General features: G+C 33.5%; 2 protein-coding genes and 1 long non-coding RNA gene across 5 annotated transcripts in view; 1 reads left to right on the top strand and 2 right to left on the bottom strand.

Moving 5' to 3' along the window:
- LOC105422595 (dyslexia-associated protein KIAA0319) overlaps positions 1-3,356 on the bottom strand; it is a 5,838-nt gene extending 2,482 nt beyond the window's left edge. The window contains 9 exon segments of the mRNA XM_089076750.1: positions 1-58; positions 117-265; positions 345-456; positions 576-949; positions 1,108-1,333; positions 1,404-1,790; positions 1,955-2,124; positions 2,222-2,634; positions 2,970-3,356. Coding sequence (XP_088932876.1) covers positions 1-58; positions 117-265; positions 345-456; positions 576-949; positions 1,108-1,333; positions 1,404-1,790; positions 1,955-2,124; positions 2,222-2,628 — 1,883 coding nt within the window. The 5' untranslated portion in view covers positions 2,629-2,634; positions 2,970-3,356.
- Positions 3,357-9,671: 6,315 nt separating this feature from the next.
- Positions 9,672-10,613, bottom strand: LOC148936671 (uncharacterized). 2 transcript variants are annotated; one of them, XR_016138989.1, is made up of 2 exons: positions 10,475-10,613; positions 9,672-10,072 (listed from the first exon to the last, which is right to left on the bottom strand). It is a non-coding gene; the product is annotated as an uncharacterized LOC148936671 (long non-coding RNA). The 2 variants fall into 2 exon arrangements; XR_016138988.1 differs by lacking the exon at positions 10,475-10,613 and adding an exon at positions 10,309-10,447.
- Positions 10,530-16,576, top strand: part of fdl (fused lobes) — a 35,950-nt gene continuing 29,903 nt past the window's right edge. Inside the window, exon 1 of one of the 2 annotated variants that reach the window (XM_089075867.1) lies at positions 10,530-11,011. The gene's annotated coding sequence lies outside the window, so the exon portion shown is untranslated. Of the gene's footprint in view, positions 11,012-11,169; positions 11,335-16,576 lie in introns of those variants that run through there. The other variant, XM_089075868.1, reaches the window with a different exon arrangement.

The raw sequence follows: 16,576 nt of genomic DNA, 5'->3' as shown, positions 1-16,576 counted from the left end.
ATCGGTGCTGTTACAATTTGATCGCCACCAGCATTCGCTTTCGGCGGCGCATTTTTATCTAGAGAATAAAATTTCTTTTAATATATATAATACATGATTGGGAATATAGTACTTACTTTGTGTTATTTTTACATTCACCATGTCTGAATCCGCGTTCCCATTATCATCAACAACTGTTAGTTTAAATACATAATCACCTTTTGTTAATTTTGTAATATTTGTAATAGACTCATTAACTGTGGTGAATTCGGCATTATTAGGCCCACTATAATATAAATGATACATAATAAATGCAAGATACATGATTTATAATGTGAGATGCAATTTAATTAGATACATTGTACCTTACTTGCTCCCAATGATACAAGACAATCTTTATATCATCCTTACTTCTTGTGCCATTCAAAACAGCACGAGTTACCGGTAATGCTATGCTTATATCATCACCAGCGTCAGCTGTAACAAAAAGTTAAACAATCATATAAAAGGCGATAGACTCTTCAAATGAAATATCAAATTGCACAATATGTAAAAATAAATTTAATAGATTTAATAGATATTAATAAAAATAATACCCTTTGGCGGTTTATTCGTTGGAGGTTTTACAAAAACATGTACTTCTGCTGTAGAAGATTGCTCGGAATCGTCTGTTACTTTAAGTACAAATGTATACATTCCCTCCTCTAGATTTGATAATTGTAAGTAAGGTGTTCTTGTGTTCTGCATATCCACTGCTTTATTTTGATCAGATGGGCTCTTTGTCCATTCCCAATTGGCTATTCCTCGATCGTCGGTACTTAAATTACCATTAAGCGTCAATGTATTCTGAGGCAGATAAATGATAACGTCTTGTCCTGCATTTGCACTCGGGGGATAGTCGGTTACTTTTAAAACAGTTATATTGGCACTTGTCGAATTCGTAACATGATCTGAATCTTCAACTGTTAATCTATAAAAATTGTACATTAATTTATATGACTATTGATATGATTACACTCCTTGATCTAAGAAATATACGAAATAAGAGATTTTTACCTCGTTTCAATATATAAATATCATATTGTATACATTTTCAATAATATGACACAACATAGTTGGTATACTAACTTGAATGTGTAATTGCCGGCAATAAGATTATCTAACTGAAGCGTAGGTGTATCCACAAGGTTAGGTTGATATCCAATCGGACCTTGTTGCAGTTCCCAATGATAAGAGATGACACGATCATCATCTTTACTACTCGAACCGTCCAAGACTGCGCCTGTGTTCGGTAGCTTCACAATTTGCGAAGCGGGAGTAATTATGGCAATTGGTGCTTGATTGATACGTTTCGCTAAAATAAAAATCTAGGTAACAACAGACAACTCTTAATAAAAAAAATATAAAACTTTTAAAAAACTTACGGGGTAAAACACTGACATTGGCGTAAGCTTCACCATAAGCGTTTGGACTGCTTACAGTTACCTTAAACGTGTACAAACCTTCTGACAAATTACTTAATTTAACAGTAACACGATTCTGATCTGTCATTGTCCCAGTGTGTCCTTCTGGCTGACTAAGCAGACTCCAAGCATAATTATAGTGTTGATTGCCCTGTTCAGCAGGGACAGTATACGCGGATAACGTGACTTCGTTTTCTGGTAATCTCACTTCCTTAGAAACTGCCGAAACTAATAATTGTTTCATAGTTGGCTTGATCGATGTGTTAATATCGTTCGTAGTTGAAATTTTTGCTTGTTGTGTTACACCGAGTTCAGCGGTATCTATTTCATCCATCATTATACAAGTACCTGCAAATAATATAAGTATAAATTATTAAAAGTATAATTAATTTAAAATTTACTAATCTTTCTAAATAGAATAAATGTGTTGCTAAAAAAATTTTTTGATGAAACTTAAAAAGATTTTTTATCAAATTACATGGATAAATATAAAATTGATATATTATACATACCAGCAATATTTCGCTTGAAGCCTAAAGGACATTGACAAGTTCCAACATCAGTATCACCATGTTTTACACAAATTTCATTATTTAGGCAATTCGATTGATCTATACAATTAATCTTGCTTGCATCGTTAAATAATACTTGATCTTGTTCTGTACCATCTGTACTCAGTGTCCTAAAAACATGATATATTAAAAAGATAATTTTATTATTTAGTTTAAAATAAAAAGACTACAAATGCTAAATACATCTATCTAAACATTGAAACTTACCCAACATTATCATCATCAATTTGATCCAAAAAGTCATTCCATACTTTGTTACTTTCCACTGGTCTCACCAATATCATGCTTGGTGGATTATCGTTTGCCAATTCAGGTCTATATAGTGGTATACACATCATGGAGTTTTCACATTCTACATGGTAACATGTACCATTGTGCATGAATGCTACATTACACAGGGGTTTCTTGCAACAGGCCATAACACAGTCCTGCATGTTAGAGAGATGAATCTGTTGTGTATAAGTTCCACCAGTCAAATTTCCACGAGGTAAATAACTCAAAAATACTCGTGGATATAAGTCTGAGCATAGCAGTTGTATGTTCCACCTGGCATAATTACCAATGCAGCTTTCGAATAATAATAAATATAATCCTAGGCGATATATCCCAATCATTGTTACCTATACAACAGAATTTAAAGTTATACACAAATATCTCCTTTTCAGTTTAAAAAATATTAAAAATATTTTTTTTAATTATATAATGATATAATGTAAGATAAGATAAGACAGATGCAATATTTTTTTTATATAGTTCAAATATCAAGTAACAAATCAATTAACACAATCTTTCTTTACAACATAATAAAAAATATAATATTCTATTAATAATAGAAGTATAAATTAATTTTCAATAAGAATACGATCATATAATGTATAATTATAATAATGTATACATTTTTTATATGTTACAAAGAAATTATCAAAATGAAGTTTCCAATAAAATAGATTCGTACTTAATGTTTATTGCACACCGGTGAGAATCGTTACTCGTTCACGCAGAAGCCAAGCGGAGAGATCGTCGTTAGGTTACTCTATGATGACACATGTGTCACTTTCTGCGTTTATGCGCCACAGTAAACCCCTCGCGATCCGTCAATGATTATTCGCCAGGCGAGTCTTATTCCAAAACAGTCTGCAGACTTGTGTAGCTTATCATATATTAGTAGCATGTTATTATCAAGCGGCCTGGACTATACGGGTGATTATCATATTTCCTGTCGCGGCATGCCGGAATAACAATCGCGCATAATGCTAACGATAAGACGAAATACGACGAAAAATGACACGTACCAATGAACGACAAAAATTAACAGCTAACCATTGTCAACCATAGCAATTGTTTCCGCATTTTACTGCCATCTATAACACAACGAACTAATAACAAAGAGAAGCCTGAGAGTGTCACGCCCGCATTTGATTGGTCCACCAGCGCTTCTATATGCATAAAAATGTATACTACTAGGGAGAAGCCTGAAAGCGGACATGCACGCGATTTAGCTGCAATTTTATTTTGAAGCGCCTCTATGTTCATAAAAACGTGGACATTGAACTATGTAATCAATGATCTATCCATGATCCTAAGGTAGGTAATGTCCACGATTACGTGGTTTAATTCCGTGCTATATGCAGGAATGACAGTTAGTTAGATAAAGAGGGACGATCAATCTCTCTCCGTTCTTGTCTCACAAAATCAATTTTAATTAACATTTATTAATTTTTTATAATTACATTTAAATATTATATAATATAATTATATAAAAAATATAATAATAAATATAATTCTATGATAAATTTATTTAAATAAAATTAAATAATTCATCATAGAATTATTAATTTTTAAACTATAATATATAATATTTCCTTATTTGTTTTAATTCTTCCTCCCGAATTCTTACTTACCCGAATTTAAATACATAGAGCTACAGATAGTACTATAGTACTATTTATACAGCTATAGATAGTATTACAGTACTATTTATAGATAGTACAGTACTATCTGTAGTGCAGACACAGAGAACTTTATCAATTACGTGCAATCGCACGTATAAAAATCTTATTAAGTTACTTATTAACTTACTTATTTTTGGTTTTATATATATATATATATATATATATATATAAACTAACCTTATGTATATATATATATATATATATATATATAAAACCAATATATATATATATAATATATATATAAACTAACCTTATGTGATTCTTCAGGCCAGATTAGACCTATCTTTCGTTGCTCCTGGCCATGTTACTCCATCGTCGACTTGGCCAGAACTTCTGACCACATACAGCCAGAGATAAGGAAGGAGATACTTTCATCAATTACCAGCTAATTATGCCAGTAGATTATTTATTCGACGTGCACATGACGGTCATACAATTGTGTCGATCGCGAGGGCGAGAATATTCAACATTAATAAAATATGAAATTTGTGATAAAAATCTTATAAAATTTACATGAAATTTTGGAAGCTAATTTAATATCGCGTTTCATAGCATACGTAATTAGTCTTTGATTTATTAAATAAAAAATTTATTAAATATTCTTAAATAAAGAAATTCGATTATATTTGATAAAAAGAATTTAAGAAAATTGAATAATAAAAATATTGCAATAATAAAAAAAAGAGTAGAAAAGTAAAAATAGAAACGATTGTGATCTACATAATTAATATATAAAAAGAAAAATATATTCAATGAAAAGAAAAAAATCTAAGGCCCATATGATTTGTCGGTATTATTCACATATAATCGAAACCGTTTATTTAAATTTCATCACACAGAGAAAATAATTTTTTTGGATTTAATAAGTTTTATTAGATTCAAAGATATTTATTTTTTTAAATAGTCCAAACAAATCAATTATTAATTCTACAAATTCGATTGCTCGATTTTTTAAATAATAAATAATTTTATTTCAAATAAAATATTTATTTAATAAATTGTTTGCAAAATAATAATGCACTTTTTATTTATGCTTTAACAATACTAAAGAATCTCTTCATTGAAACAATATTTAATCTAGCCAAACAAAGTATTATTTAGTTCAAAAATAGATTTTATTTCCTTTAAATAATGGTGTTTTTTCTATTAAACAACATAGTATATTCTAATGAAACAACAAACTCGTCTTAATTCAACAAATTGAATTTTAATATAAAATTATGTTAAGTTAAATAAATTCAAACAAACAGAAACTAAATTGTTAAATCTAAAGAAATCTTTTTCTCAGTGCTTAAATCAGGTGAGAACGACATAAAAGATTTAAAATGAATGACGTGAGATTCGAGCGAGATAATAAATTTCTCGCATAATCAGCCAATATTATGTAAATTGTTATGATATAAATTCTAAATGCTAGATATTACATCTATATAATTCATCAAATCTAATAATATGAGTAATAAGAAATTTAATACATAATGTAAATGAAACAATACTTATATTAACAATACTTGTATTAAATTAGAATTTACTACAAAATTTACTTTTTTGCGAGATTATTTCATAATTTTTGAGCAATTTATACATCTCGCAAATAAAATACAAAAAACAATATAAAATAATCAAACATTTATACAAAGAATTCTATTTCCTGAGCTCTTTGTGTTTGTACAAGTGCATTGCAGTAAATCGATAAATAGTGTAATACCAGGATTAAATATACAACCCCAAATTGTTTAAATCTATCCATTTTAGGGCAATAAATCTGTGAAAACATATCCAACTGCAATACTTTTCTATTAGATATTTATTAAAATAAATATATAATTTTTCGAAAAAAATCTTTATAAAAATAAATTCGTATAAAACTTGGCATTTTTTCTTTTCTTTTCGGAATTATAAATTTTAAATTATTTAAATTTAATGATCTAAATAAATGAGAAAACAATTAATATTGATAAGAAATATGTACCTTACTGCAAGGTTGCTCCGCCGGTGCCCGATGCCTCTCCTAGGCTTCCTCCTCTTCTCAGGATGTTAGGTCGTCTCCTCGTAGCACAGGACTCGCGAATTATTATAATCGCGCGCGAATTAACTTTCGATAAAAATCTTTCGCACGATACTTGACGGCACTCCGCGTTTAGCTGCTCATGAAAATATCAAGTTCCGTCGGTTCAGTCAGCACCCGAGTCGGTGAGCTTTTCGGGACACACGGTAACTCTTCAAGCAAAGGCTAGAACCGAAGAGAAGTGGAAGAAGACGAATCGACTGACTTGAATCCGACGTCTCTTGTTTCTTAGAAATCACGTCTAAAATTGACTCAACCATCACATAGCCAACGGTTCAGGTCGAATCACCAGGGCGGATACCATACATGTGATATCAAAAGTTACCCGGGTTATCGAGAAGGCTGATAGATGTGACGAGAGAGAAGGTACTCACTGCCGATGCTTAACAATCTAGATAATCGGACAACTGGGATCCAGTCTCTCGACACACGCAATAACCGCCCGAACTCTGATCAAGTCAGATTAAACGCGATTTGTTTAGGAAGGGGGAAGGATAAGGTATTAAGGAAGTGAAAATAAAGATCATTGGCGATTAAATAATCGCACGCGCCACATAGGAGTTCTTTCACGATTCGTGGCAATGCTGTGTCGAAAATGAAAAATAGTCCGCGCGCTCCAGACTAATACGCGCTTATATAATCGCGTATATCAGTGCGTGAAACGCACGCGCCACATAGGAGCCCTTTCATGACTCATGGCAATGTTGTGTCGAAAATAAGAAATTAAGAGAATAAGCGACGAAAACAAGTCAGCCGATTGAAATCTTACCGATTGGAACCGAACCACTTGTCGAAGACAAGCGTGTTTTCAATCAGCCGTTTAATGCAGGTTGCAACTGTGCGAAACACAACACATCAAGCGGTAGCGAATGCGTGTAATATTCACAGCCGGCATCACCAGTGCCGCGGTGCACGTGGCGTGAAAACGTAACCGACTACGTCTCAATGAGATCCCGCGCTCCCTGCACCCCTTGACAGTGCGACTCGACCGGCTCGAACTATGATATTCTCAAACGAGCCCTCGCAGGGCGAGGAAAAGTCTCTTATTGTTAATCCGATCACTCATATGGCACTCCCGAAGCAAACGCGCGACGCGACGAACTGGCTGCAGTTCGTTCATTCACAATTAAATCGGCGGCGGAATGTCGATTAAAAACTGACAATTAATGCGTCAAATGCATTAATTAAGTTGGTCATATAAGAGCCATTTCACGACTGGTGGCTATGCTGTGTTAATATGTTATTAATAACAGTAATATTACTTAACGTTAATATTAATGTTACTAATAACAATGCAACAGGTACTGATTAGCTTTTTCGTCTTTGGAGTACATACCCAAGCAGTACAAGTTAATCGGCAAATCATTTCGCTGATTAATAGTACTGCTTAAATAACCCCTCGGAATACTGAGCCCTTCTGCCACGTCAAGGCCGTACCCATTAGAGGGGTATTATTTAACAAAAAGTTATGAATTTCAAGGAATAAGTCACGAGATATATATATATATATATATATATATATAATATATATATAATATATATATAATATTATATAATATATATAATATATATATAAAATATATATATAATATATATATAATATATATAATATATATATAAAATCTTGTTATAGAGTTCTCATTTCTCATTTACATTTACGAATCGTGAATCATATCAGTTAATAAGCATTTATTACTATACAAGATATTTTATTTCGTATGATATAACAACGTTTAAAGAAATGCGAAGAAATGCGGAGCGACACGCACCGCGACTTGTCCGTACGAATGCCGATGAATGAATGGTAGCATGTCGACCACTTATAAACACGACTCGCCATACGTACACAATGGAGCGCGCTACGCGCCGCGTAAACATTTTTCAAGTCCTGCCCCATCAATGATTACGACGAAATACTTCACAATATTACAAATAATATTTAATTTATACGAAACTACATGTTTTAGTAAGCGAACGTTAAATAACATGTTTATATATTTCATTAGAGAGCATCGTTTTGATATGCTTGTTAATCATTAATTTGGCAGTTGATTCACTCATTTAAATCAGCAGTGGAATGTTGATTAAAGATCGACGACAATTGCATATATTATTAATATATTATTAATAACATCCAACGGTAATATTAATGTTATTAATAATATATTAATAACACACGCAATAGTTGTCGATTCACAAGCATATCGCGAAACGAGACTCTCTAATGAAATATCTATATATATTATTTAATGTTCGATTATTAAAAACTATAGTATTTTGTGTAAGTTAAATATTATTTATAATATTGTTAAATTATCAATAATGATGCAATGGGTACTGTTGACTTCTTCGTCTTTGGGATCGAAACCCCTCGGAATACTCAGTCCCTCCGCCACGTCAAAGCCATACCCATCGGAGGGGTTACATTGTTTACAAAAAGTCATAAATTTCAAAGAAATAAGTCGCGCAACATATGCGCATATATTTATTAAGAAGATATTTAGATACGTTTATGAATAGTTAATCAAGCGTTAATTATTTATTGTTATTCAGTCATTTATTATTATATTTATATAATACGGCAACGTTTGGTATCATTTAACAATAAAAGAATGAGGAAACGCGGAGCGATACACCTGTTCGTACGAATGCCGGATAAAGAATGATAACACGTGGAGCGCTTGTAAACACGACACGCGTTGCGCGCCGTACATACCACAGCCACGGTACGTAAACAGTTTTGAAAGTCGCGTATCTATAACGTGTGTCGAAAAAAACGAAATATTCAACAATATTACGAATAATATCTAACTAATACAATTAATACAATACTCTATAACGTCTTTTGATATCTCAACATTAAATAATGTTATAATCGTTACATTTTAAATGCCTTCTGAATAATCTATTATCGTGCATTTGCTTAATAGACTAATTACGACTTGTTGTAAAATTAGATATATAGACATCTTACATATCTTATGTGTGTTACAATAAATAATTGTTATAATAAATTAGTTATCGCTATATGTACATATTACAAAATAGTGTGCAAATATAGTATGCGAATATATTAACATTCTTCAATTATCCCCGGGCCCCCGGGGCCTCATTAGTGGATACGAAAATTTGCCCACGGTTGTCGGTATTTAACAGTATCTCGTCGGTGATAGCATAAAACAAAACCACAAAATCATGGACGTAACACGAATGAAAATCACGGACAATCGTGGACATTATCTATAGAATCACGGACATTAGTTACATAGTTCAATGTCCACGTTTTTATGAATATAGAGGCGTTTCAAAATAAAGTTACAGCTAAATCGCGTGCATGTCCGCTTTCAGGCTTCTCTCTGATACTATATAGTTCACCTATATGTTCATGTACTCCGATAGATAAGGCGCATGGCCTTAGAGTTAAAATAATTAATAAAATTAAAAAATTAATAACTTTTAACTTTATTTAATTAATCTTAAATGAATTAATTTATAGCTTTAATTAATTATTTTTAAAACATTTTAATTTATTAACTTTTTTCCTAAATTAAAAATTCACTTATATAGAGAAAAAATTGTATTATAAGAATTTTATGATATATTATATTTTATGATATATTATAAAAGAAAAAGCGCATTTGCTATGTATAAAAAATATCTCTTTATTTCATATAAACTTAATTTACAAATCAAATATTAAACTTATTTAATATTTTCCATATTGTACTTGTTTTGTTATTTAGAATATATTAGTTTTAAAACATTGCAAACTTAATATAAATAATTTTTAAATATAAAAAAATATAAAAGGATAAAATTATAAAAGGATATTCTTGATCCATAACTTGTAAATATAGTACAAACACGCATCAGAATGTAATTTTATTGGCAGTGTTGGAAAATTGGATGTTGCTAAGCAGTTTCAAATTCAAAAAAATGGATATATTAGCGATAGTGTGCAAGTGGCTTTGCCGATCCCACTGGGAATAAAAGCCGGGATAGCAGCTCTCAGATTTCTCTCTGCTCTTCTCTCTGTAACTATAAATTATTATTAGATTATTTAATTTCATCATTAGATTTTCTAATTTACCAACGTCACAAAATAAAAAAAATCGGGATAATTTTTCTTCTCAGAAATATAGTCTGCGCATGGAAATACATAAATTCATAAAATTAGAGAAAAATCGGTGAAGAAAACGTTATACTGTATATTTACCAAATAAATACAATGAAATAAATAAAAAAAACATGTAAATATTTACGCATCACATTACCGACTGATTTTATCGACGGGTTGTACACGCGTGATCTCCGTCGACGACCGCGCGATAGCGGTATCGACACGTTTTCGACGGCGGGGAACAGGTAGTATGTAAGGTGCGCGCGGTCCGTGCGGTCGCACAGGAAAAGAGAAAGAAAGAGAGATACAGGTACAATTACTCGTTTATCTCTCGTGTTTCGTGTTGTATGTTGTCAAAGAATCGACAGGACCGCCGACGGTGACGGATGACGGGTGACGGGCAAGGCATCGGAGCAACGGAGTTGAACGAAGTGTCGACCGTCGGTGAACGCCTCCTCATGTTGACAGCGGACGCGCGCGCCCGCGCGCGCGCGCGCGCGCGCCAGTCACTCGCCGTATCCCCTCTTCCCCCTTTCTCGTACCGTCGCGCCTCTCTCGCTCTCTTTCTCCGCTTTCCTCCCTCCTACTCCTTTTCGCTCCTCTCTCCCGACATGGCCAAGACGTACCGTTAACTCACGCGTCTCTCCTACTATCCATTGATGCCTCCGCCGTCGCGTAACTCGTGCGTGCTCCCCTATACGTGCATCCCGCGTCGCGCGCGTGCAAGGACGCGCGTCCTCCTCATCTACTGCTACTGCTGCTGCTGCAGCAGTTGGTGTTGCGTGCCGAACCTGGGAAACAAAACGCGCGGCGCCGCGCAAACCGGCCGAAGGACCGGAGTCACGCTGGAAGGTTAGGTGAGTGAGTCTGATATGTTTGCACGATCGCTCGCTGGCTTGGTTTGCCTTGACTCGACTTGGCTCGGCTTGGCTTGGCTTGGTTTGGTTTGATTTGGCTTGGCTCGGTTTGCCTCGCCTCGCCTCGCCTCAACTTGCTCTCGCGTCGGCCGGTCCAGCTCCGTTTCTGTCGCCGCTTCTCTCCTGCCCGCGACGATTTGACCCAATCCGGCGGAGATCTGGAGAGACGCGATCGACCTTTGTGTCGTTGCGGCAGGTGTCGTGTTTACTCATCTTCGCACCGAACGCCTCGTCGTGATTAAGCCGGTTCCAGGATTATTCAGGTATTCATTTCGCCCGTTTTTTCCTTTTGTATTATCCGAGAATTTCGTTGTGCACCGTTCGCGAGTAGAGTAAAGTCTAGCCGACGCGAGACGTGCGAGAATATTTGATGAGTAATTAAATAAACAATCTCCCGAGAACGAAGGTAAGAGCCTTAGAGCCGCTTTTACCGATCGTATGTATTTGTTATTTTCGTCAGCTGTTCGCGCGTGTCTCGGCGAACGAGAAGGGACGTGCGTCCTTTCACCGAGGATATTTTTTCCTGTTAAACTCGTATCGCGTGTCATGCTTTCTTACGCCGGGATTATGAGAAAATCGCTTTTACTGCTCCGATTGCTTCTCTATTCGCTGTCCCGCGTAGCCGCGATTGATATCTAGCCGAACGTGATAAAATGTGATAAGATGTGAAAACGCAGTAATACGAAATTTCTAAACTCGAAACTGATCTAACATCGATGACGCTTTCGTCTTCTCGATTTGACGTTATCTTATTCACAGTCACAGTTTACAGTGGCGCTATCGTGCCGATGTACACTGAATGTCGAGGATCAAAGATCACTTTTCGCATTCCGAATCCGCTGAAGGACTCGAACGTCTCTCTCGCTTAACAAACGCAGACATGCGCGGAATCTCGCAAACATCTTCGGAGTTCGAGAGAGATCCGTTGCTCGTTTCCTTTCCTTCGCCACGCGAGATCGTTACACTTCGGTCTTCTGCTCGTAATGCATCGTGCGGCATACGTGCGGCACGACGGAAACGCGGTACGTTGGCTCGTAGATCGATCCATCTCGAGAAGCTACGAAAGAATGGGATAATTGGTGGGCAATTTGCCATCCTTGTATTCAACTAGATTTTTTCTTCAATATCAAAATATATATCTTTACGTATACATTAATAATTTCATAGAAACCGTAGAAATATAAAAAGAATAATGCATGAAAAAAATTTTGTATTGATAGATAAAGACTTTTTGTTGAACAAAAACATCGCTTTTGCAAATTGAAAAATTATCGCAATGTCTTTGATAACGAAACGACACACGTGTATAACGTTTATACCGTTTTTCACAATTCCTTACGTACTTATCTTTTTAGATAATTTTTTATTTTTGAAGTAAATTTTATTTAAATTTATTTAAGCAAAAGAAAAATTTTCAAAGGGAAATAGAAAAAGGTTTTGATCTGTATAGAATTTTGAAGAATGTAGAAAAAAATTTGATTTTGATTTTATACATATATTCATCGAATAGATATCTGAATAACAAATTCAGATTCGATTTGAAGCTGTACGATATCTTGAAAATTTGATAAAACTTTTCGTCTCTGAAACCTTGGTGATTTAATTTTTATTTGAAAAATAAATGAAGAAATAAAAATTCTATTTTAGGTGGAATAACAGGATTTTGTTATATTTAAATACATCTTAAAAAATTCAGACTTCGAGAAACATTGTAATGTTGTAATGATGATGACGTAAATATTTGAATCTTTGATATTTGGAATAATCCTTCCTCTTTAATAAGAATTTTTTTTTAAATAATTTTTGAGGTTTGAAAATGTTTTAGCACATTATTTTAGAAATAAAGCTTTAATTATATAATATTTTAATAAGATAAAGTCAGTCAAATGCTGAACCGAAATAAGATTCTTGAATTTTGAAAATGTTCTAAAGATAATTTTTGTGATTTGAACTATTTTAAAAATATATTATCAATGGTTTAATAAAATAAACTATAGACTAGAATAAGATTTAATGATTTAATGGAATAAAGTTCTGAATAAAGTTAGCTGAACGTAAACTAAAAAGGATAAGATTTAAAATAATATTTATTTATTTGCATTTTTTTCTTTTAATTTATTTAATCTTTAATCTTTTTAACCCAGCATAATTCCAAAATAGTTTATTCCACGATACTTATTAAACTATTTTATTTTTCTTAATCACTTTTGACTTTTGTTACGTGACTATTACCAAATATTCTGATGTTACATAAAATGTTATATAAAAATGTTATATAAAAAAATAAAAAGATACACATACATAGATTTTACGAATAGCAATTAGCAATAGAATAAAATACTTAAATATTTCAACATTATATCTTTCAGGAATATTGATTTGATTAGATATGTTACGTGACATTTTTCAGTCAAACTCAATTTTCTACTGAAACCGATTCTAAATGAAGGCATTTAAAGTTGTAGAAGCCCGACCGACGAAGGTAATTTACAATGGGAATCAAGCGAATACTTAATCTCAATGTAATATCTCAATGTAAATATAAGAATGACCGTGATTCATGCAGTGATCTGTCAACTTTCCGTATTCCCCTATTACGGCAATTAATCCTTAACTGCATAACTATTTATCACCATAGAACGTTATCGACATTTCGAAGGCATCCGCCGTAAATCTTTTTTCCCACAAATTTTTTTTCTCGTTGAGAAATATTTTTATCTAGGTAACGTAAGCGCGTGAATGATAGGATATCTCATTCCTCATTTAACCAGAGTTGAATTTTAATTTAAGATTGATTAAATTACACATTCAATTGAAAATTGAAGATATTTTGCTAACGAGATCTGTTTCCAAATTTATTGGAAAATCTGTTTCTCAAAATAACATCTATCGAGTTTTGTCCACGTCTACTTTCTGATCTACTTTACAGTTCTAAATAAAAAAAAAAAAAATATCGATCAAGTCGCAACGTTCGTTACGACGTCATAAAAATGCAGTACATATTTAATAACAAAGGTTTGCGTCAATTATTATTCGCGCAGTTAATTTTATTGAGGCAGTTTTGCAATTTCAATGCGAAACAGCTGTCGTCGATCGACTCAATGACTGAATTCGCGAAATAAAAGTGAATTATATACTCGGTATGAAATTTGTGTACATCGTCGCCGATTCGGATGGGGTAGCTTAATCGACTATGCTCCCCGGATTGATCTATCGACTTTCTGATTTACTCGTGCTATCGGTGCGGTAATAGATAACATATCTGGCTTTACAGTTTACCGTTTGCGATTTACCATCGCGGTGCTGGCTCTCCTTACGGGTGTGTACACATATGCGCTTTTGTACACACGCGAACAACGCGACTACAACGGCTCGATGAAGCATTACGCTCGCTATCGACGTCGTAACAATGTTAATATAAATACGATTACGCTTTTTCCGCATACGCCATACGTGGTTTTACAATCGCTATCTTTTATTACGGCGTCTACGGCTTAAGTGCCGTGCTCAGGGATTAAATCTCCTTTCGCGACAAGGGCAAACTCGGGATTTTGAGTTATTAAACGTGCGCGAATTTCAGCCTTAACGAAGTCGCCGCTATTATTAATCGATCGCCGCTAATGGATCTTCTTTCGTAACTTCATCGCTGACACGTCCTCCAAGTTCATATTTATAGACTGGTGCTGTAAAGAGAGATGTTACGTGATTTCGCGTGGTTTGCAAGGTGCGGGTCTCTGATAAGACGATAAGATAATCTGGAACGTGTAAATATGGAGAGACCAAGCTGCCTTTTTCGCTCTCGGTTATACGGTGTTTAAAAAAGGCGCGGAGAGTCGCACGAGCTGTTGCAAATTTGCTGTTGTGTTAATTGGATGTGTCATCGGTAATACAATCGTTCCCGAGAAAAACTCTGCATTAGATATTCACTTCCGATGGTTTTTACATCGCGAAGAGATGAGAGATATCTAGCGCTTCTTTTATAAAAATTTATTAAGTATTAATTGGCTGATGCAAATGTGACGAGCGTATTGGAGGAAGCCATCTTCGCCGAAAATATCCTATTAAACAAATCGTAGCAGAAGACTTTCAAGCGATCTTTCACTCTGTATATTTGTTAACTTGTAAATACGCTTACTGTATTAGCAAGCAGGTTAATCTGCGATTGTTTAGATGTCCAATGTCAACGTATTTCCGAAGATGCGCATTGTTGCGTAATTACGTGTTTTATAATTTTACACGATAATTTTGTAATTAATTACGTTTTAATTTCTACGTCTTTTGACTTCGGCTCATTGAACTATATTTGTATTTATAGAAATATGCATATGTTCCAATTGATAATGTTTTATGCGTATTACAGTTATTTATATTTTATAAAGAATTATTTCAATTACTTCATCCATTTCAATTATATTTATACAATTTATGTTAATTTATGATTATATACATGTACCGAATAATCTTTCGAGAAATAACGATTGAGCGAATGAATAAATGTCCCACTATGGGCATGTATAACGATTTCAATCTATCACCCTAACGAAGTTAAAATTGTAACAAATTGACCGTCAATTGATTGAATTTATTATCCAAGGAATATATCGTTTGTGAGGTTTGTTTCACGCTGTGTTTGTTTCACTTTGCTGTCGTCTACATTTTCCACTACCCATATTATGTAAACCCTGTGAATTCCATCCTTTCGCTGCACCTCGTTTTGTTACCATCGCGCATACAAGACAATCATTCTTTATGTATGTTATATTATCACGTCAAATCGCACCGCGTAGAATCGTCTTACGTTGATACATTTTATCTTATCGTATTACACGAATTAATATCGCCAGTGGATGACTGTGTATATTTGTGGTATATGGTAATTTGTACTTATCACACGTATCGTTTATCATGAAACCGATGGACCATTGAACAAATTTTGCTCGTAATATAGATACCACTTTCTAAAAAGACAAACCGAATGATATTAGCTTATTAACATGTATAACATATTATTTGCATTTACGAGAAAATTATGCCGTCCTGACACTTAAAATTGTTACGTAAAAATCCAGTAGTAATGATAATCATAATTTCAATTATTAGCATAGTTATTTAAATTACTTGTATTATCTGATATTTATTGATTATTTGCTGGTTTGTCCGATAGTTATTTTAATAAACTCCATTACGATAAAAATATCAAGGCATATATATATATATATATATATATATGTACAAGGGGAATATATTTAAACATATATCAAAGAACAATAAATAAAGTTGTACATTTAGAAGTATTTTCTGTTGCATCTCATATGAGTAAAGCACGTATAAAAATAATTTAAATTTAAGAATTAAATTTATTTGTCATATTTTAACGTTTAACGCAAATCTCGAATATTTCGTAACTAAACGACAGTTCTATTCGTAAGCAAACGTTACTCAGATTGAAATAAAGGTTATTTTAATTAAGGATGATGAAACAACTCGCGTTGTTGGTATTTACGA

The sequence above is a fragment of the Pogonomyrmex barbatus genome, unplaced genomic scaffold (genome assembly GCF_055798465.1).
Source record: "Pogonomyrmex barbatus isolate J1 unplaced genomic scaffold, ASM5579846v1 scaffold2, whole genome shotgun sequence".
In the NCBI taxonomy this organism is placed as follows: domain Eukaryota; kingdom Metazoa; phylum Arthropoda; class Insecta; order Hymenoptera; family Formicidae; genus Pogonomyrmex; species Pogonomyrmex barbatus.
This window is presented reverse-complemented; position numbering and strand designations above follow the sequence as displayed.